The sequence below is a fragment of the Leucoraja erinacea genome, chromosome 39, assembly GCF_028641065.1.
Source record: "Leucoraja erinacea ecotype New England chromosome 39, Leri_hhj_1, whole genome shotgun sequence".
Taxonomy (NCBI): domain Eukaryota; kingdom Metazoa; phylum Chordata; class Chondrichthyes; order Rajiformes; family Rajidae; genus Leucoraja; species Leucoraja erinaceus.
In genome coordinates this window covers 11,258,255-11,281,827 of record NC_073415.1, presented here as the reverse complement: position 1 = coordinate 11,281,827, position 23,573 = coordinate 11,258,255, and the positions used below count along the sequence as shown (strand labels likewise).

At 43.1% G+C, this 23,573-nt stretch overlaps 1 protein-coding gene across 10 annotated transcripts in view; it reads left to right on the top strand.

The window, feature by feature from the left end:
• The window catches only part of LOC129714372 (EVI5-like protein), an 88,782-nt gene extending 65,209 nt beyond the window's left edge, over nt 1–23,573 (top strand). For 9 of the 10 annotated variants that reach the window (XM_055663928.1, XM_055663930.1, XM_055663932.1 and 6 more), the window contains 6 exons: nt 820–960; nt 1,351–1,509; nt 3,423–3,569; nt 8,992–9,087; nt 10,792–10,887; nt 18,869–23,573. In XM_055663928.1, coding sequence (XP_055519903.1) covers nt 820–960; nt 1,351–1,509; nt 3,423–3,569; nt 8,992–9,087; nt 10,792–10,887; nt 18,869–19,216 — 987 coding nt within the window. In that variant the 3' untranslated portion in view covers nt 19,217–23,573. The remainder of the gene's footprint in view (nt 1–819; nt 961–1,350; nt 1,510–3,422; nt 3,570–8,991; nt 9,088–10,791; nt 10,888–18,868) is intronic. The other variant, XR_008726343.1, reaches the window with a different exon arrangement.

Below are 23,573 nucleotides of genomic sequence, written 5' to 3'. Positions count from 1 at the left end.
CGGGCCAGCGAACAGGCGCTCCCCTCCGGCGACCCCCAGCGAGGGCTCACCCGCTCCGCGACGAAAGAGTCCACGCTGCGCCCGCGGCTGAAGCCCCGGGCGCGTCTCCGGGAAAGGCAGCACCGATCAAATCAAGTCAAGTCAAGTCAAGTTTATTTGTCACATACACATACGAGATGTGCAGTGAAATGAAAGTGGCAATGCTCGCGGACTTTTGTGCAAAAGACAAACAACAAAACAACCAAACAATTTATAAACACAATCATAACACACATATTCTTTTACATCCTCTGTTAGGCCGTGAGGGAGGCGACATGGAAAAAGTCACCTTTCCGTGGAGGAGGCGACCAAAGCAGTTTCTCCCTTACCCCCCACACAAGACACACAGAGAAACATTAAAAACACACATTAGGACACACTAATAAATCTAAAAGTAGAAAAACTAACACGCTGCAGGCAGGGCAGCCGTTTCGCAGTGCCCCCACCGACTCACTAAGTGCTCTTTAATTTTTCTTGTAGAAACAAGAAACTTTGTGTCTTTATTTCATTATTTCTGGGAACTGCATGATCTGCTGGATAATTACAGATTTTTCTGTCATGTATTGTGGTTGACAAATAAATGGTTTCTCCCCCCAGCGATTAGAATGAAACATTCAGTCTGAAGAAAGGTCTTGGCCCAAAATGTCACCTATTCCTTCTCTCCAGAGATGCTGCCCAGACTTGTTGAGTTACTCCAGCATTTTGTGTCTATCTTGGATGATAAAGTTATCTTTGGCCTAGAATTATGTTTTTGTAAGCCACCTATCTGATTTATTTCAGAGGAACAGCAGTCTTCCTGATGAAAATAACATAGCCCAGTTGCAAGAGGAGTTAAAGGCACTGAAATTACGTGAGGTAGAGGCAGTGACTTCGATGAAGGAGTTGCACCAACAGGTGAAGGATTTGGACGAACATTGGCAGGTAAGCAAGGTGTGACCATGCGTGGTAGGGCCTTCAATGTCCACCATCTCTCTTTATTAAATAGGAATCTGAGGGGTAACTTTATCACACGAAGGGTCGTGAATTTATAGAACGAGCTGCCGGAGGAGGTAGTTGAGGCAACTACTATAACTACTTTTAAAAGACTTGGGCAGATGCATGGACAGGAAAGGTTTAGAGGGATATGGGCCGAACATAGGCAGGTGGGATTAGCGTAGATGGGACATGTTGGTTAGCATGGGCAAGTTGGGCTGAAGGGCCTGTTTCCACTCAATGGCTCTCTGGTATAAACTGCACAAGGTCAAAAGATCATTTAGCGTATTTTTTTGAATGCCCTTGAGTAGTTCTCACATTGCACTGAAATGTTTCTAGCAACACCTTGCACGGACTGGAAGTCGGTGGAAAGAATCCCCAAAGAAGAATGCAACAAATGAGCTGCACAATGAGCTGATGACCGTGCGGTTCAGTGAAGCCCAGGCACAGGCGGAGCTGCGGGAACTGAGGCACAGGGTACTGGAGCTGGAGACACAGGTACTTGACACAAATGTGTAGGAAGGAACTGCAGGTGCTGGTTTAAACCGAAGATAGACACGAAATGCTGGAGTAACTCAGCGGGACAGGCAGCATCTCTGGAGAGAAGGAATGGGTGATGTTTCGGGTCTGAAGAAGTGTCTCGACCCAAAACGTCACCCATTCCTTCTCTCCAGATATGCTGCCTGTCCCGCTGAGTTACTCCAGTATTTTGTGTCGACCCTGACTCAAACCTGGCAAACCAATCGCTGCCACCATGTCCCCGGTACTAGATGCTATTGCACTGGTTAGAAACTGCTTCATGATTTTCTAATTCTAGGCGGCACAGTGGTACAGTTGCTGCCTCACAGGGCCAGAGACCTGGGTTTGATCCTGACTACAGGTGCTGTCTGTACACAGTTTGTACGTTCTCCCTGTAACTGCGTGGGTTTTCTCCGGGTGCTCCAGTTACCTCCCATATTCCAAAGAGGTGTGGGTTGCAAGTTAATTGGCTTCTATAAGTTGCCCCTTGGTGTGTAGGATAGAACCAGTGTACAGGTGATCGATGGTCAGCACAAACTCAATAGGCCGAAGGGCCTGTTTTCACACCGTATTCTAAACTAAACTAAATTAATTCCATATGCATTGCTGTCAGATAGTTATTACCATGGATGCTGATGGCTAACTATCAAACAAAAATGAATGCTGGAAGCACTCAGTAAGTTTGGCAGCATCTGAGGAAAGAGAAATGGGTTGATATTCAGGTCTTCTTCTTGCGAATGAAACATAAATAAACTAAAGGAATAGTTGGATCTCGCCGGGTGTTGAGCAGCCAGGTTGTTGTCTCTGTTGGTGTCAATGTCTGCCAGGCCCTGACACAGCTCCATTTGGTGGGTGGTAGAGCGGGCACCCAGAGATGACATGGTTGGCTGTGTGTTGTTCTGCTCCACATTCACAGGCTGTGCTCTGGCAGAGCCCCCATCTCCACACGCTGGCATTGAAACGCCCAACTCCAGTACCAAGTCTGTTCAGGTGAAAATCTCTCTCAAAATGAGCAGGCAATGAAAGGTTCTGATGTCCTCTTTGAGAGTGGATTGCGGAAAATGACCTGCTTGTGTCATGGGGCAAGAACTAGAAATAGGTGGCGTCTTTCTAGTGTTTGAGATTGACCCTCTTAGCAACAGATCAAATGTCCCATATTTATTCAAATGCAATAAATCTAATTTTGGTCAATTCATACTTTTTTTTGCAACATTTACAAGTACACTTTACTCACCTGTGACAATTGGCTAGCAACAGGAAGTTAAAATACATGAGCTGGCATTTCAAATATTTTGACATTTTTGTTGCTTAAAGTTTAAATGTCAGGGCAACATATCAAGAGTGGGTGAATGTTGAATGCACTAATCATCATGACTAAATAATACTCTTGGTTCTCCACACCAACTACACCATAGTAGGTACTTAAACAATGCATGAGAATTAGAGAATTCTGAATTAAAGGATGTTCTTTTAGGAAGGAGGTGAGGAGGAATTTTGTTAGTCAGAGGGTGGTGAATCTGTGGAATTATTTGCCACAGACGGCTGTGGAGGCCTAGTCAATGGATATTTTTTAAGGTAGTGATAGATAGATTCTTGATTAGTACGGGTGTCAGGGGTCATGGGGAGAAGGCAGGAGAATGGGGTTAGGAGGGAGAGATAGATCGGTCATTATTGAATGGCGGAGTAGACTTGATGGGCTGAATGGCCTAATTCTACTCCTATTCCTTATGAGGTGTTGATGTATATCGGGCCAGCATCTTGTGTCCATCTTCGGTTTAAACCAGCATCTGCAGTTCCTTCCTGCTCATAATATTTAAATCTACATTGTTGTTTTATGCTCCTTGTGTCCGTATGAATCTGTTTTAACGGGAAAACGCTGTTTCTTTGCTCAGAACCAGGTGAACAGCAGCCTCTTGAACCGAACAGAGCAGGCCTGCACTGGTCTGCAGGACAAGCTGCAGTACGTCACGGCACAGAACAAGGGACTGCAGACGCAACTCAGCGAGACCAGGCGCAAGCAAGCTGAGGTGGACTGTAAGGTGAGCACTGTCCTTATAAAACATTGCCCTGGTCTCCATTCATTGACTACTTGAAGGGGCAGACTGGCTCGGCACGTGAACCTGACTGAAACTCGAATTAAGGATTAGATGAAAAGTTATACTTTATAATTTACGAACTTATCTCCAAAGTTGTATTTTTAGTAAATTATGCCATTCTTCTTTATCATACTTTTTTATTTTTTTTTTCTCTTTCTTATTTTCTATCTATATAAAAAAAATAATACTAGAAGCAGAGTTAATATCAATTTATAATATTAGTAATGTAGGAATGATATACATGAATTGTTTTTAATATGATATGCACCTGCCTCTAATAAAAAGATTATTAAAAATAAATAAATATATAAAACATTGCCCATCCACCTCAACCCCTTCAACAACAGATGTTTAACTCCAGCAGCTGCCACTTTAGTTGGTAGAAATGGGGTGAGTTTCTGAGCCATGAGTGTACCGAGAGAATAAACTAGGAAAGTGCAGGAAATGTTTCAATGGTTGAGCTATGTCAAAGTTCGAACATTAAAGGAACTGACCTGAGACCGCTACTCGTCAATCTTGCAGAACAAGTGTAACGTCTGGGGTCACACCAACAGATATTTATTTCACAATCATTTAACTGAAAACATACTACAAGATGGTTTCCTAGAAGCCTAAAGATTGACAGACCATTGGTACAAATTGCCAAACTATTTGGTGGTAAAAGAAAAAATGAAGTAGGGTTAAAGCTTTCTTCTTGTATTACAACCACATTCATAAGTTATAAGAGCAGAATTAGGTCATTCGGCCCATCAAGTTTACTCTGCCATTCAATCATAGCTGAACTATCTCCCTCTCAACCCCATTCTTCTGCCTTCTCACCATAATCCCTGACACCCGTACTAATGAGTTAATGCTCACCCTCTCCATATCTCTTACTTTCTGCCCACTGTGTGTCCACTCCAATCACTCGAATTGAGAAACTACTCATTATCCCATTGACTCCTGGCATTATTGTTACAGAGCAGACTCTCAGCACAACCATACCCAATTTGCATTGTGCTCTGTGCTAGCATGAGTCAGATGTGTCGATAGTCGGAATGTCACTAACACTGCTGCACACAATGTGTGAAATATCATTTCCCATCTACTCAATCTGCATTTAAGAGAAAACTAAATGAGTTCTGGAGGATGAAAGGAATAGAAGAATGTGGCCAAGAGGGTTAGAGGAAGAGGTGTGTGTACTTGGCGATATTGGTCGACTAGTTGAGGCAAACAGCTTGTTTCTGCAACTTAACATCTATGCAACTAAACGTCTGAACATTGATATAAGATTATGTTTTTCGGTCAACTGTGAGGTAGTTCAGTAATTGTCATCCAATCCTAGCCGATTTCACTGATTTACAATTGGTATCTGAGTAAAGATCGAACTGTAGATTTGTTAAAGGTCCTGGGAATAAGTTCAATGCGTCAAAACTATCTGGAAATGTTATCTTAGGTTGTGGAATAAAATGACCTTTTAAAAAAGATTTGATGCAATATGACTTCCACGCAAACCTGCTTTCAAATTGTTCAAAACTTAGTTTGAAGAGAGAAAAAAATCTACCATGTTACATGTTTACATATTGATCTGTTATTTATATGCTTAAGTTAACCAATCTCCAGATTTTTAAGGAAGCTTTTTTGCTGATTTTGTAGCTAGTGTCCAGGAAAACCGTCAACATTTCTGTTTAATTATATAGCAGTATAATAGTTACTGATTTGCAAAGTAGTCATTATTTTGGAAGGCAAAAAAGTGTGTAGTTTTGCAGGTTTTTTGAATGCTTAATTTAGAGGCAGAAAGCTGTGATATTTTGTTTAAAATCTGTTGGTGTGGTGATTTGCTGAAAGACAAAGACCTGTTCATGCTGAAATGTGATGGCAATCTAATTTCAACCCTGCAAGTTGTTACAGCTGCAGTTTTACTTCTAAGCAACATTAATAGGGGAGAGAAGGGGCAAAGTTCCAGCAAGATTAAAGCTTGGTTAGTTACTGGTATTTTTTTCATTTTACACTTATACCAGAGCTACCAGAATAGCAACAGATTCAACATTGATGTGTGTCAGATAAGGAGGTTGGGTGGAAACACTGACGAAAAAGCACCAAACTTGATCAACTTAATCATTGTCCATAGATTTACTTATTTATTGCTTCTAAGATGTTTTTGGATTTCCTTTGACATTTGCTGGCCTATTTTGTACATCTTAACTGGTTTTGTGGTTGAGTTTGATTATTGTTGCTATTTCTCAGATACACAATTGGTGCTGACAAGAAGAATAAGGGCAGATGCTGAAAATCTGAAATAGAAACACAAAATGTTGGAAATGCTCACCAGATCAGGCAGCATCTGTGGAGAGAGGAATACATGTGGGAGGTCTCCTGCAATGCAGAAATTAAATAGAGACTGGGTGACTGTTTTGCTCATCACCTGCTTTCAGTCCATGAAGGCAACCCACCCAAAATGTCACCTGTCCATTTTCTCCAGAGATGCTGCCTGATCCATTGAGTTACTCCAGCATTTTGTGTCTACTTTTGGCATAAACCAGCATCTGCAGTTCCTTTTAATGACCAGAGTTTCCAATTGTACTCTTCATCCAGCAGCCAGTCTGCTCTTGGCCTGTGTAAGGCGTTCCAGTGAGGGCCAATGTGAGGGGCATTACCCTGTGGGGGGTGAGGATGGGTTGCTAACGGAGCCTGATCAATCTTCAGTGACGGACTGAGATGACAATCAAAGACCATCTTTAACAAGAGAGTCTAACTAGACCATGACTACATGACCTGGTCGTAGATCAGTTATTCTGCAATGTGACTCATCATAGATACATAGACAATAGGTGCAGGAGTAGGCCATTCGGCCCTTCGAGCCTGCACTGCCATTCAATATGATCATGGCTGATCATCCAACTCAGTATCCCGTACCTGCCTTCTCTCCCTTTAGCCACAAGGGCCACATCTAACTCCCTCTTAAATATAGCCAATGAACTGGCCTCAACTACCTTCTGTGGCAGGGAATTCCAGAGATTCACCACTCTCTGTGTAAAAAATGTTTTCCCCATCTCAGTCCTAAAAGATTTCCCCCTTATCCTTGGGCAGTTTATTGTATATCTTTATTGTCATTTCCTGAGTATTCACATACCCAGAGGAAACAAAAAAACGTTGCTCAACCAGTGTCCATTCAGTGTGCATTAAAAATAAATAGAAATAAAAATACATATATCATGAACAAATTTAACACTCTACTAAACATTCAACAGTTGCTCCATCTACAGGGCACTAGGGAGGTGTGATGGGACGTTCTTCTCTTTCCTGGTTGAGTACAGCTCCATAAAAGTTCATGGAGTGACCCTAGTACAAAACAACTATCATGAAGATCTATGGCACTAGCATGAATCAAATATGAAATGCAGTGCAACAACCTGTCAAATTTCCTTTTTGGGGAGGGGGGGGGGTCGCATAACTTTAATTTCTGCTGCATAGAAAGATGAGGGTCAGTCGACCACAGGGTCAGTCCAACACAACCCCTTCCTCCACTGGAAGTTCCCAACACATCTCACAACTGCCTGGCAACGATTGATAGCATCATTTGGCTTCTTGAGCATTTGTAATTCATCGAAGAAATCAGTGGTAGCCATTGATTAAACTTACCACTGTGCTATTTTTCAGACTTCTGCACAGCTGAGGGAAATGAGTTAAATTGAAAGTTTTGGGCATTTATGAGCTGTTCTGACTAAATTATGGAAAAAAAATTTAAGCAAAGTCGCATGATACCAATTGCATTACCAATTTAGATACTTACACGTATTTGACTGTGAGCTGTGATCACACTTAGACTGCCAGGCTCATTGTTTTTTTAATGTATGTGGAATTTGTACGTCATTACTTTGACTGTAATTCATTTTAAGATTAATTTAACGAGGTGGTTCAATTTTGATTTCACCTTGTGCCTGAATTACAATTTTTAACTCCCTGTTTGAATGTTCACTACAAATTATGCTATGTCTATTTCTTGAGACTTTTTTTATGTGCTCAGATGCTCAGCCATTTTAAGAATGTGGGATGCCAACGGTCCCTTTGAACTGATGTGTAGGAAGGAACTGCAGATGCTGGTTAAAACTGAAGATATGCTCAAAAAGCTGGATTCTGAAGAAGGGTCTCGACCTGATACATCACCCATTCCTTCTCTCCAGAGATGCTGCCTGTCCCACTGAGTTACTCTAGGTTTTTGTATCTATCTTCCTTTGAACTGATTCCTGACAGCACCCAGCATCTGAAAGGGGAAGTACACACCGCATATACATCCCTGGACCACATTCTTGTGGGTCAACGACAAATATACCGCTTCATTCCTTTTAACTATTCACCAAAAATCTACATGACTTTTGGTGAATAGATTGTGATCTCTTAAACATCCATCATGTTTAATGTCTTTGTAGGTTAACCCACTAAAAGTTCTCAGTGAGAGGAATTTTAATTACAATTCTTTGCAATCAGATGACGTTATTCACCATTTTGTTAACATATATAATTTAAAATAGTTTCCAAAAACCACACTCTGTGATGGTGATTGATTGGTGCCTGCTCTGTTCTTGGTGTTGCTGAAACTCTTCTGTTGAAAGAAAAATAGCTTGAGTACATTGTTTTGTAGTCATATATTTTCCCTCGATACTCGAGTATTGCCTCGTGAAACAAGGAGGGAAATTATGGAAAGTTATCGTTTGATATAGCTGACGTTGGCCATTGTCATATCTCAGTTTATCTTCATTGAGAAAGAAATTCATCAACTTTGGCACCTGAAAAGTAATTCAAATTTTTAACTTGCAGTTCTTTATATTTCAGAGTCTATTCTGTGCATTGGCCTTTTGAAAGATATCCCAGTCTCAGCCCTATATCTGTCTTCCCTTGGTTAGACTTCCATCCCTTGTCTTGCTTTGGCAATCTAATTTTCTGGATATATATTAGCTGACAAAGTATCCAGTGGGGAAAGTGAGGTGGGTTGACAGTGCCAATGGTCGATTAGTGCCAATGGTTGATTCTTGATCTCAGCGGAAGAGGTCTTCTCCGGCTACGGTCCACGTGAGAAAAAAACATATTGATAGAATATCAAACCTGACTTGAAGGTCTGTCAGAGACTGATCTCTGAAGAAGTGAGAGTTTGCAGTTTGTGTAGGAATGAGTCGGTGAACAAAACTACAGTTTCTGTTCTGGTCCTTATTCTTCCAGTGTTGGTGGTGTTCCTTTTAAATGCTCGAATAAACACACAATGGAGAGTGAAACTCCTTGTTTTAAACAAAAGACCTTTGAATATGTCATCTGAACTTTGGTTTGCAGTGTAACACTGGCAATGCCACCTTGTCACTGGAATAATCTGTGGTATCTCACTGTTCACTAGAACAAGGAGGAAGTTATGGCCATACGGTTTCGGGAAGCAGATAGTATTGCAGCCATTGCTGAACTTCGCCAGCGAATTGCTGAACTGGAAATCCAGGTACATATGTATTTGTGTGTTGTGAATGTTGATGTTCAGTCTCAACTGCATCCTGTGGCTTGTTGTCTTGTGGTCACACTCCCTAGCATGCACCCGGCAATAGACACCCCTTAGCATCAATCATGCCATGATCATATTGAAGGGCCGAATGGCCTACTCCTGCACCTATTTTCTATGTTTCTATTCACATCAGTCTCTTCCGCTTGTTCTGTCCTCCTTGCTTCGAGGTCCAACACATTGTACATCCGATAATTAATTACAAGCTCTCCATCTTGTCATTCCCTGCTGATGTGAAGAGTTGGTGGTAACCAGAATGCCCGTGGCTTTAAGATGGGTAATCCACACCCAAAACGTCACCCATTCCTTTCCTCCAGAGATGCTGCTTGTCCCGCTGAGTTACTCCAGCTGTTTGTTCCATTCCACTGCCTACCTCCTGTCTGGCATGTGATAAATATTACAATTTTCTGTTGTGTGAGAGTTTTATTTAACTCTTCAAGCCATTCATATTCATTTTCTGAAGTCTATAAGGTTCAGTTTTGTCTGACATTGGGTGTAAATATTTTCATTAGTTGCTTGACAGAGTTCAACGTCAGCTCTGGATCAGTGAAGTCCCCTTTATTGAGCTGAAAGAGCTGATTAAACCAAGTCCCTCACATCACTTGGTGGACCAAGAGTAGACAAGTGGGACTAGTGTAGCTGGGAGATTGTTGGCCGGTTGTGGGCAAGTTGTGACGAAGGGCCTTTTTCTACACGGTATCACTCTATGACTCTGATTTGGTCAATCATTTACCATTTGGTCACCCTGCTGTTTGGTCAAGGTGGATAGGTGAGATGTCGGGTGTGGGCCCTTCTTCAGACTGAATAGCTTCTTCAGATTGGTCTGAAGAAAGGTCCCGACCCAAAACGTCACCTCTCCACGTTCTCCAGAGATGTTGTCTAACCCACTGAGTTCTCCAGCACTCTGTGTCCTCCTTTGTAAATCAGCATCTGCAGTTATTTCTTACACAATCCAACTGCAGTTCTGTTTGAGTGCAACTTTCCATTAATTGAAACACGTACTGATGCAAGATGAAACGGCTGCTCACTGTAATGATAGATTTAGTGGGGAACTTTAGTTGGATCACACTGGAGCACAACATGGCGTGCAGGTCGGCTCAAATGCTGTAGGAGGTGAGGTATTTTGCAGAATAGGGAAAAATCAAAGGCTGATGAGTTTGACACAATAATTAGTGATGGTTTCCACTGCTTGTAAATCAATAACGTGAAGGCAGAGATGAAATTGTCACTGGCAGAATGAAGAAGGAAGATTAAGTGTTTTTGCAAAAGGTTACTCCATTGAGAAATATCTTGCCATGTGGGTGTGTTAAGGCCATGATACAATGTTGTTTAAGATGCATTTTTGGAGAGCAGTTTTACTGAGGTCAGGGGTGATAAGTGCCTCTGTTGGGTCCAGAGCCTCTTGTTTCACCAGCTTTAATGCTGTTACCAATTCAACATTTGAATTAGATTTTGGTGATTATGTGATGGTAAAAGATGCTGTTGTGTTCAAATAGTTAGACTCATTGGCGAGAGTAGTTGGGCTAATTCTACATTGAAGCAGTCTGAAGAAGAATTGGGTTCTGAGCGGCCTAATTTGTAGAACAAATAACACAGTTGTTTTTCCTTTAATCTGCTCTAATGGCTTGTTTGCTTTGCACTTCAAAGAGAGAAGCAGGAAGAATCCAAGGTCAGCTGAACAACTGTGACTCCAATCAATTTATTCGGGAATTGAAGGACCAGATCACAGAATTAAAAACGGAGGTAAGGAGAAAGAATTTATAGTGACCATTGGAAGTTTCTGCGGCTGTTAGATGCCTTATGGGGCTTATCCCACTGTAGGAGCTAATTCAAGAGTTCTCCTGAGTTCCCCGATTCGAACTCGGAGAATTATGGTAATAGCCGCTCGTAGGTACTCGGGGCTCTCGTGGACATTTTTCAACATGCTTACCGTGTTTCCTGAGTACCTGCCGTTAGTGTTACGAGCCGCTAAGAGATGTCCCAAGCTCCGACAAGTTTGATTTTTTTTTTAAACTCGGGAGAGCTCTTGAAATAACTCGTACAGTGGGACAGCCCCTTATGTAGTGAGTGAAGCATTAAAGAATAAATGGCCAGAAACATGTTCTGCTGCCTGTCCCACTGAGTTACTCCAGCATTTTGTGTCTGTCCCAGATATTCAACATTGTTTGATAATAAACTTGTATTCTGCATTGGACTCTGTCTCTAGACTGCAGCTGAAAGATTTTACCATTCTATTTAAAATAAACACCCTTATACTTTGCTACACTTTTCTGTCTGGAGAAGGGTCTCGAACCGAAACATCACCCATTCCTTCTCTCCAGAGATGCTGCCTGTCCCGCTGGGTTACTCCAGCACTATGTTTGGGAAATGCCCATATTTGGACTAGTATCGAGAATGAGCTATAAAATAATACACAGCATTGTGTATAAAATTGAGAGGCATAGAAAAGACAGAAATGTTTTTCCCAGGATGGAAAATCAACTGGAGGGCATAGCTTTAAGATGAGAGGGGCAAACTTTAAAGATGTGTGGGGAAAGTTATTACAGAGAGGGTGGTGGGTGCCTTAAACGCGCTGCCAGGGGTGGTGGTGGAGGCAGATACGATAGTGGCGTTTAAGAGACTTTCGGATAGGCACATGAATATGGAGGTATATGGATTATATGCAGGCAGATAAGAGTTGGTCTTGGCATCATGTTTGGCACAGATGTTGTAGGTCGAAGAGCCTGTTCTTGTGCTGAACTGTTCCATGTTCTACTGCCACTTAACAGAATTATTTAAAATGTCATTTATTTTTTGTAGTAAATCTGTGAATAAATTAAGCAGCTCAAAAAAGCCAGAAAAGTGGAAAATTTAAAGTGACGTTTTAATGATGGAAGATTTCCACAAACCAGTCTCCACAGATATATATTTTATTGGCGGTATTGTTCTAGATGGTGACGTGTATGAGATGAGTATTGTGTAGATGTGACACTAACTCCATTCAGTCTGCTGTTGTAATGACTACCCCCCTGATTAGTCTGCCAAATTATCCCTTCCAAAGGTCAGGGTCATGTGTCAGTAACCAGCTTTGACATTTCACTTTAGAATCACTAACTACCCACAAAATAGGTCACTTTGTCTATCAATCACAAGTTCCTCAGCTATCGTGTCTGCGGTTTTTGATGATATATGAACGCTTATGCTAATCATGGATGATGCCTAAAACCATAGTCGTAAAATGCCGGGCAGAGATTTTGCACACATGACAATCAACTAAACTCAAACCTCATTTTCTAACTGCTATTAAAACATCAACACGCGATCCTTCCCCCTTTGAAAGTAAGATATTTTGTTTACTTCAACTTTTTAATATCTTGCAATGGGGGGAAAAAAACAACTGGAATTATAAAACCAGTCCAGGGAGATATTTGAACAAATTGGCGCAGATGGATAGGGTGGTGAAAGCAGTTTTGGCAGGTTGGCTTTCATCAGTCAGGGAAATAAGTATAGAAGTTGGGACGTTATGTTATGATTGTACTAGATGTTGCTGAGGCCACCATTGTATTGTATTCAGTTTTAGTCACCCTTCTATGAGAAAGATGCCCTGAAGCAGGAAAGAATGCAGAGAAGATTTCTGAGGATGTTGTCAGGACTTGAGGGCTCGGGCTATAGGGAGTGGTTAAGCAGGCTAGGACTTTATTATCAGCATCTGCAGTTCCTTGTTTCAATATTTAAAAGACATTTGGTCAGGTACATGGATAGAAAAGGTTTAGAGTGTTGTGTGGAAAATGAGACTGATGAAGGTGGCCATCTTGGTCAGCATGGGTCAGTTGGGCTGAAGGGCCTGTTTCAGTGCTGTGTGAGTCTGGGACTGTGTGATGAAGCTGAAGCAGAGTATCTTGTGCACTAAACAGCAGAAACAACACATTATATCTGTGCTACACACCAAAACAATATGGACTCTGCTTGGTGAACTAGCAACCAGTGGATCCTGATCTCCAGCCATGTCTGGTCATAAGTGGTTGTAGACAATTGGAAAGCTAATGAGAGGAGGAGGCTCCTAGTGCTTCCCAACCTGCAGGAGGCAGTTAACATGGGGGCATCTGTCTGTGAGGACGTGTGGAGCTGAAGTGTAAGTGTGCTCCGCAAAGCAGCTCAATGCCCTGTTCAGATGTGAATGCAACAATGGAAGGTTCCCCACCTTGCTGGTCTTAAATTTCAACGTGGCAGTGAACTGTATGTTGTCATGAGGAGATGCAGAGGCAAGGTGTCTGAGAATGTGGGTGACTCAGTCTTGAGCGCTGCTGGCATTACGTGGCATCTCGTGAAAGGTCGTCGACATCTACTCTAGCCCTGGGTGCTACTGGGCATTATGCTGACAGAGTTCTTTTAAAATCAGTTTTATATTGATGCAAAGAGTTTTGAAACTGAGCAGGTCTGAGATTTATCGTCGGTTGCTGATCAGAAGTACTTAATTTAGTCAGGCACCACACATTGTGCAGGCTCTCACAAGAAGGCGTTCTAGCCGACTTCAAGTCACACAAACATGATGAGCTGCACAAGGTAATGCTATTAGTGCCGGATTATACCACTGAGCTCCAGAATACTGAATGACAGCAGATGTAAGGCAGCAAGTCTACCTCTGCACCACTGTGCTGCCCAGTAAGCAGAACTTTCCCCTCTTCATGCTTTGAACAGTAGGATTGAGAAGTCCTCTGAGCCTCTCGTTTTCTGCTATAGCAGTGGGACTCCACAGAAATTGGAGGGAGGATCATGAAGGCCATCTAGTCAGCCTATCTACTGCCATCACTCCATGAATGTAAACTTGTGGAAAATACACTGGTTGCTCAGTAGGAGATGTTAAGCTTACTGCTGATTCAGCCTTGGAAATTGCATCTTGCCTGTCCATCCTAGACATATAAGCACAAGACAAGGGTGGCCTGGTGGCGCAGCAGTAGAGTTGCTGCCTTACAGCGCATGAGACCCGGGTTCTATCCTGACTACGGGTGCTTGTCTGTATGGAGTTTGTACGTTCTCCCTGTGACCTGCGTGGGTTTTCTCCGCGATCTTCAATTTCCTCCTACACTCCAAAGTTGTGCTGGTTTGCAGGTCAATTGGCTTGGTATAAATGTAAAATTGTTCCTAATGTGTGTAGGGTAGTGTTATGCCCCTGTCCCACTTGGGAAACCTGAACGGATGCCTCTGGAGACTTTGCACCCCACCCAAGGTTTCCATGCGGTTCCCGGAGGTTTTTGTCAGTCTCCCTCCCTGCTTCCACTACCTGCAACCTCCGGGAACCGCACGGAAACCTTGGGTGCGGGGATCGCTGGTCAGTGCGGACTCGGTGGGCTGAAGGGCCTGTTTCCGCGCTGTACCTCTACAAACTAAACAAGCAGTGATCTACCCTAGTGTAACGGGTGAAAATGTAACTTTACCCATGGGTTCCTACCCCAGCCAGTGAAGATTGTTACAACCTCAGTAACTGAACGGATCAAACCACAAGCATGGGGTGAGAGGTGGTTCAATCAACTTCTAGGAAAATGTCTGTCAATAGATGTCACATCAAACTGAAGCATGTGCAGTTTGTAGTGGTGCCTTGCAGCACATTCACCAGTGCTGATGATATCTCTACTGAGACGGTTTATTTAAAACAAAACACTCCAGTAGTGTTCTGCAACGCTCAGTGTGGGCTCTATACTTTATTGTGGCAGGAAACCAGCTTATCATCGGATTATGTAAGAAATTGTGGAAATTCTGTGTGTGTTTGTGTATGCCTGGCACCGGAGGTCTTGCAAAATCTTCCCCCTCTAAACTTAAAGGTGCCTTGAAATCAGACTTTTGGGGCTCCATCCATTCGACTGAGTTACAGTAGTTGAAAGAATCTTAATGCCCCTGTCCCACTTAGGAAACCTAAATGGAAACCTCTGGAAACTGAGCCCCATCCAAGGTTTCAGTGCGGTTCTCGGAGGTTGCAGGTGGTTGCCGGAGGTTGCATGTGGTGGAAGCAGGTAAGGAGACTGACAAAAACCTCCGGGAACCGCACGGAAACCTTGGGTGGGGCGCAGAGTCTCCAGAGGTTTCCGTTCAGGTTTCCTAAGTGGGACAGGGGCATTACTTATCTATTCATTTTCATTGATAACAACATCTATCCTATTGCTATAACTAGGCATCAAAATTGTTCCCAGTGTTGGGGGAGTCCAGAACCAGGGGTCACAGTTTAAGAATAAGTGGTAGGCCATTTAGAACTGAAATGAGGAAAACAAATTTCACTCAGGGAGTTGTGAATCTGTGGAATTCTCTGCCACAGGAGGCAGTGGAGGCCAATTCACTGGATGTTTTCAAGAGAGAGTCAGATTTAGCTCTTCGGGCTAACGGAATCAAGGGATATGGGGAAAAAGCAGGAACGGGGTACTGATTTTGGATGAACAGCCATGATCACATTGAATGGTGGTGCTGGCTCGAGGGGCTGAATGGCCTACTCCTGCACCTATTGTCTATTGTCTATAAATTGCTTTGGGGTGGCCAGACATTTTTCACACAGAGAGTGGTGAATCTGTGGAATTCTCTGCCACAGAAGGTAGTTGAGGCCAGTTCATTGGCTATATTTAAGAGGGAGTTAGATGTGGCCCTTGTGGCTAAAGGGATGAGGGGGTATGGAGAGAAGGCAGGTACAGGATACGGAGTTGGATGATCAGCCATGATTATATTGAATGGCGGTGCAGGCTCGAAGGGCCAAATGGCCTACTCCTGCACCTATTATCTATGTTGCTATGTTTCCCACTGATTACAACTCTGGAGCTATGGTCTTGTCAAATTGATGCTTTGTGCAAGTTTTACTGGTGTTTGACTTCAAACTAAAATTCCAAAGCAAAAAATCAACCTGTTGGAGGAACTCAGTAGATCAGGCAACATCTGTGGAGGTACAGGGATGGTCAATGTTTCTGTCCGAGACTTTGTGAAAAGACAGTTTTTTAATTGTTTATTCCAATCATCTACTACGCCTCCCGCCTTTGTTATCTTATTCCAACACATTCATTGAAGGTAACACGGAGGGTGTTGGAATATGCTGCCAGGGATGGTGGTGGAGGCAGATATACGATAGCTGTGTTTAAGAGACTTTTGTATAGGCACATGGATATGGAGATAAGAGTTGGTCTTAGCACAGATATTGTAGGCTGAAGGGCCTGTTCTCATGCTGTGGTCTTGGTATCCCACCTCTACACAAGCTATCAAACCGCTTTGGCACAGATATTGAGGCTGAAGGGCCTGTTCTCATGCTGTACTGTTCTGTGTATCCCAACCTCTACACAAGCTCAATCAAACCGCTGCTGCCATTGTCCAAATTATGTCCCACACATTATCATCATAGAGTGACACAGTGTGGAAACAGGACCTTCGGCCCAACGTTCCCATACCGACCAAGATGTCCCATCTACACTAGCCCCACTTGCCTGCATTTGGCCTATATCCCTCTAACCCTGTCCTATCCATATATACACCCTAGAAGGTAGATAGCCATTGCTTATTGACCTACTTAACACCATTTTGGGCTAGGACCCTCCTTCAGACTGATTGTAGATGGGGCAGGAGAAAGCTGGAAGAGAGGTATAAGCAGAACAAAGCCTGGCAAGTGATGGGTGTATACATTTGGTGATGTAAAGGATTTAAAAAATTTAGATTGTGCCATTATGGACACTTGGGATTTAAAAATGTTAATCATTTATTAAGACAAATTTTGAATTATGCTTTAATTTCATGCCGGAGATGGGTAACTTTAACGAAGACAAGGCTGTGAGTGGACATTTGAGATACTTCAATCTATGATAACTGAACCCGTTCTCTTAATGTTATGGGCTTTTACTGTCCAGATCACAGCTTTTTTTTGTATCTAAGATTTTATAAACCATGGCCATAACTTTTTTATTCCTTGCATAAACTTATTGTTATGCTTTATCTTCATTGCTACAGAGATACTGCCTGAAACACTCTTGTGGAGTTAGAATAAGGAAAGACTTAAAAATGGGACGAAATTTGGGCAGGGTTAATCACCAGTGAAAGACGGTGTTTAAAACATAAATGAATGAATTGGTAAACATAAAATTAGATGTTCCCTGGACAGAAAAGAATTTCCAATGGCTTTCCGCTGGGGGAGAAAACAGCATTTGCAGTTGAATTTCTTGGTAGTTGCATCCAAATTCTTATCTTGTATTCTTGCATTTGTGTAAAGTCACATTATCTGGGTTGTTTCCATCCAGGCTCTTGCTTTCATGAGCAATCCCCAAGTTCATTAGTCTGAAGAAGGGTCCCGACCCAAAATGTCACCTATGCATTTTCTCCAGAGATGTTGCCTGACCCGCTGGGCTACTCCAACACCTTGTGTCTTCACTTGCTTCATTCTTGCTTCAAGACGATTCTCCAATCCTCCCGTTTGCACGCAATGTTGACGAGCCCTGAAGATGATTCAGAGCGAGAGCATGTTGTGGGGCACATCCCCCCCCATGGCAGTGTGATTTCAAGTGGCTGTGGTGAAGTGTGGGAGTCTGTGGTGCGATGAGATAGCGTGGATCTGCACCATGAGGTTTCTAGACTCAGAGCTCACAGGATTAGCTGCAGTTTGTGGGATCTCATAGCAACTACCATGAAAGCAACTCCACACAGCTATACTATGAAATGTAAACCATACTGTATCGAGTGTTGAACATGTCGCTCTTGATCCTTGGCAGAAAGCAGCAGCTCGTGTGTTGAAGTTGGGGCTGGTTAACAGGGTTTGGTTTGTTGCCTTGCACAGCGTACGTGATGTAATATCCAGTAACGGGCCACAATATCAGCTCCGAGCGCGGGAAGAAAGAAAGTTGCCCTCCTCCTGTCAAGTGTGCATGAATTTCGACTATTTCATTGTTTCACCCCAGTTTCTCTCTACTTTAATGGCCAAGATGAAATGTCTGGCTTTAGAGAATATTTTTGGAGGGTTTAAGCGAATTTGAGTGACTAATTTCGAAATGTGCAATCTCTGACTCACTCTTACAGCTACGATATTTAGCCTGAATTAAAGGTCTCCACCTAAAATGTCACTTCTCCACGTCCTCTAGAGATGTTTGGTTTAGAGATACATTGCGGAAACAGGGTTGGCCCACTGAGTCTGCACCAATCAACAATCCCCGCACACTTACACTATCCTACACACACGAGGGATCATTTTATGTTACTTTGATACCAAGCCAATTAAACTACAAACCTGTACGTCTTTGGAGGAAACCAAAGATCTTGGAGAAAACCCATGCAGGTCACGGGGAGAACGTACAATCTCTGTACAGACAAATGCCTATAGTCAGGATCAAACACAAGTTTCCAGTGCTGTAAGGCAGTACTGCTGTGCCACTTTTATGTCCTCTAGACATGAATAAAATGGGACTATGTATGGTTAAACTTTCCAAAGACAACAATTATATCTGTAGGGTAAAGGCTGCAAGTAGATTATTCCAATGGAAGAACACTTGTGGATAAATTAGAGGCATTATCACATTTAGTTTAAACCTAATGGCAAGGTATTGGTATTTGGCGCATTGAAAATGGCGACAACACCTGGCTACTTGCATGTGGACAATTGTACCATTTGGGCATTGTGCTTGGGTGAGGCACTACTGAACTGTATGTGACAAAAGAATGCCATTATACATGTGATAATAAAGATCCATTAGCCTTTGGTCCATTTGCTGATTGTTCTGTCCGTTTTTCCCAAATGCAGATCCAGCTGTTCAAAGGTCAAGGCCACTTCCAGACTCCATTGAGTTTTGACGGCATCCACATTGTGAACCACATGGTGGAAGACGACGAGTTCATCCACTCCTCAGACGAGGATCTCTTGCCGAGCCCCATGGGAGTGAGCGGTCTCCAGGGAGATCTGTACCCCATTCCCCACGGAAACGGCCACTTTCTCCGAGGCCTGGAGATGTCGGGGAAAGACAGCGACGGCAGCACTGACAGCGATCAGGAAAACCGAAACTCTGCACTGGAGCTTGAAGTAGACATGGCCAATCACATCATGTGCAACGACAGTCCAAACAAGGCATCATCCATCTCTACAGCCGTCTAATGGGGGGGGGACATCATGATCTAAATTCTCCTGCATTCCACCAAGTGAAACTTACTATATGTGAGGCATTCCTGAGCTGCTGCTCCTCTGATTTGGGTCTGATATTCAATTCCACTCATTTGTAGGGGAGTTTTATTTTTTAAATCACCCATCTCCTTCCCTATTTCATCCTGACATTTCTTCCCAGTGAGGGAAATAGGTGGGGAGCTAGAACGTTGTGAAAGTGGCTCAATGTCTCTGGTATGTTTTCTGCAATCCAGATGCCATGATGGATGAGTTTGCGGCTCCACTGTGGTGCTCTGTTTTTTGTGGAGTAACCCCCAGTCTTCCATGTGTGTGTTCCATGTGTAGTGCAAAAACGCAAGACAGCACTTAAAGGTTAAGGGTATGAGCCTGGGAGTTGTTGGAATCCAGGCCATGTCTCCCACCGTTGCTCCTTGGCCTGACACAGTGGTGGATTCTGCATTTGGATTGTCAGCAGTAACCCACCCTCGTCAATATGCAGTGGACAAACAAGAGACAGCGCAGCCCACCTGCATACATGTAATGGACACCTAGTTTGGTCTACCTGAAAGCACTCAATACTATAACAGGGTACCAGATTGTGATGGAGCCTAATGACAATAGACAGGGTCTAACCCATCTCCTGATTGCTTTAGAATCTCATTCCACTCAGTATCTGGCTGATGCACTGACCTTTGCTAGAATCTAACTAACACGGTGATTGAAGCTCTGCCTTCGTAGTACAGTGGATTTCCATCACCGGACATTGAGTTAACTTCCTATTAACCAGTTGAAATTAAGCTTGTTGGTTAACATAACGCAGCTCAAGAAAAGTTCCTACAGCTAAGCAACGCACTCTTGAATATTCCAGCCTCACTGCTTGCTCATCTATTTATTAAACCAGAAAATGTTCACTAGCTTTGATGTCTGAAGTTATGAAAGTAGACTTTTTTGACATTAATCTGTGGACTATTGTTAGCTTGTTTTAGAGTTTTTAAATCTGTGGTTGACACAAGTACACACTGCCTGCACTAAAGCCCTGATCTTATACCGTTTCCACCTATTCTGCCCCAAGCATAGGCAGCTGAAGTCCAGCATTCTATAACTGGGTCCTCCTTACTCCTGTCATTCAGCCGACCTAGTGGACTCCCCACGCCACAGTAAAAATATGCAGATGGTTGAAGTCATTTCAAGTTTGGATTCTAAGGCTGGACCATTGGATCGTTGATAGACACAAAATGCTGGAGTGACTCAGCGGGACAGGCAGCATCTCTGGAGAGAAGGAATGGGTGACATTTCGGGTTGAGACCCTTCTTCAGCATTTTGTGTCTACCTTCGATTTAAACCAGCATCTGCAGTTCTTTCCTACACATTGGATCGTTGATGTCCACTCAACAAACCAGCATTGTAGCTTCCATTCAGCATTTGTTTCACCCAGAGTACACTTACAAATACCCTCCTGTGATGTCTTGGAACCAATTGTGTTACTTATGCAAATTATTGGCCACTAATTGTATTGTAATCCTTTGGACAAGTAGCACTGGAAGTTTTGCAAAACCACGTCTGCTTTGGTTTTAGCACCTCTGTTACAGATGACCATTTGGTGAATGCAGCAGCACCTTTTGAAGCAAGATGTGGTCAGCTACTCTGTTCATTAGTTACCTATGAATTACTTTTACAATGATGCTCATTTTATTTGTGCTGCATTGATATGTTTTCATCCTTAGCATCCATGCTAAACTCTACGAACTGCCTGGATGCTGGAGTCGCCATTGCTTGAGGAACACTGCATGGGAGGAAGGATTTTGTAGACCCATGAGCTCTCATTTGTATGAAGGTACATTTGCTCTTCATGCCAGTATCCCCAAGGGTGGACACAAGTAATCGCCCAACTGATACAGTAAGCACCCATCACTTGATGTTGAATTGACTTCTGATTAACCGATTGGCATTTGGTCCACTAACAATAGAAATTCCCCACTTCCCAGGCAACGTAACTGAGTTGTCAAATCTCTTGCTTCTTGGATGGCAATGAAGCTGATAATGTAAAGTGTCCATACTCCAGCCATCTGTCCATATGCTTGACCACAACACCTCTTCCCTTCTCCAGTGCCATGTTTTATTGGAATCTTGGTATCTTCAACATTCTGCCACTCACTGTCCAGGCACAGCGAGTGGGGCCCCATGCACTTTATTCCACATTGCATCACGATGAACACAGTTATATATATATACCGGCACGTCACTTAAAATCTCCTGGTCATTTTATCAGGACCACGCCAGATCCAAAATATTGACGATCTAGTTTTAGTTGAACTCCTTTTAATTTTGTCAGTGTCATGAGCAGGGCAGTGTTTGTCTATTAGTGAAGAACTGTGTCACTCTGAGGGAGGTGTCAGTGGGGGGAAGGTTAGTTTGGTTGGTCTCTCCCTGCCTCTGCCAAACTTCCTATTAACCAAGGAACACCTTTATCGGTGGGGACTGCTTTGGCTGAATCTATCCCTGTTAAATAATGTAGAATTAGCCCTTCAGCATGGCAGTACTTAAGATATTGAGGTAAAATTAAGTTACTGGATGTGTATTATGACGCTCACTGACATTACAAACCGTCTCATTTTAGCTCTGTGAAAAGTGCTGACTATCACGTTTTTTTTCATAGTTCTTTTCCAACTGTTTTCCAAGCTTAGACATCTGAGCTCCAGCATTCTATAACTGGGTACCCAGCTGCTTGGAGTCTCCCATTGCCAATAAACGCACCTCCTCCCAAGAACCAAAGATCTCGACTAACGCTGAGCATTAATGACACTTGGGAGTGGGGTCTGGTGCCATTAATCACACGTCAGGAGAAGATGTGTGCCATATGTATAGAGTCAACCACTTAGTTTGTGCTGCAGGTATGTCCACCCCTGATATAGAATGAGCACTCTTTGTTATTATAACTGACACATGACTGCTCCAGTGTTGCCTCGGGCATCATGTAACGTCATTGTTGAGAGCTCATGCATTCATTAGTTTGGGGATTGGATTGACAAGTGTTTTGTGTGATGCATGCTCTTCAGTTCCGGATGACTTGGTATCAGTTTGTGTGGCAGACATAATCTCATTTGTCCCCTCTGTCTTGTTCTCAAAGCCCACACCACTGTACATCGCACTGTACATTGTAGACCAGTGTTGTAGAACAGTCTCAAGCTGAAACGTCACCCATTCCTTCTCTCCAAAGATGCTGCCTGTCCCGCTGAGTTACTCCAGCATTTTGTGTCGATATAAAATGCTTTTGTGCTAGTTGTATCTGAGCTAGCCGTGAACAGGGTTCAACAAAGTCCCATGCAAGTAACAGATATCACTCTGACTGTTCATCCCACTTGTCACACACAGGGTACAAAGTCTTGAGACCGCAACACCGTTAGCCCGGGTTCCCAGCCAGCCAGCATTGACCGTCCGGCCCTACAGAGAGAATAGCCTCTTAGCAAGGTCGCAGTAAGTGCAAGCTGCCCTATTGGCACATGTCCTAGACACTGCAATGGTTCTCTCTGTGTGTGAAGATTTACTGAACTTTAGGATTACGTCAGCAAGGCAATGGGAAGGGGAGGGGGTGGGTGGGAGGTTGTGTTTCGAGACATTGGGGTGTGGAGAAACCAGTGCTCAGAATTCAAGTATCATTGAAATCAAAGTGGTGTGTGAGAGAAATCAGTTATGCATCTTTCCAAAGGAGATGTCATTATTTAGAGCTTGAACGGCAGCTGCCACTAATGTGTATGTGCAATAATGGTCACTGGAATGGCGTCCCAGGGGCCTCTCCACAGTGCCCCCGTGGGGTCATGGCACTAAACCTGTCCTGGACACTCTTGGTGCTCTTCATTGCGTGTCAGTCTTGGTGTCCCACCCCAGCCCCATCGCTCTTACTAAACACGTAGTTATCGTCATTCATTCCATGGCTAGCGACATTCGCAATGAAGGTTATGTGTCACGTTATGTGTTAGAGCAAGTACTCACCTAACCCGTGAGTAGAAGTCTAGCGGTTCAGGCAGAATCCCAGGTCTATGACTGAACTGTACATATTCTGCGATGATGTATTGTCAAAACTGTGTAGCATACCATTTATAAATGAATTTCTGTTGCAATGAGTTTCTTTTCAAGTATCTATTGTCACATTCAGACCGCCGTGCATTTTGTAAAGCTGATACGTGCTTGAATCATGACCATTTTTAGCTGCTAGTTGTGTAAATAATAACTACAGACGCACACTGAACCGTAACTGTATTTTCACGAGTAGCACATGCTTTTTTGTGTACTGTGTAATAATGAAAGATTTCCTGATAAAGACGTGTGTGTGATACAGAGATGTTAAACCAAA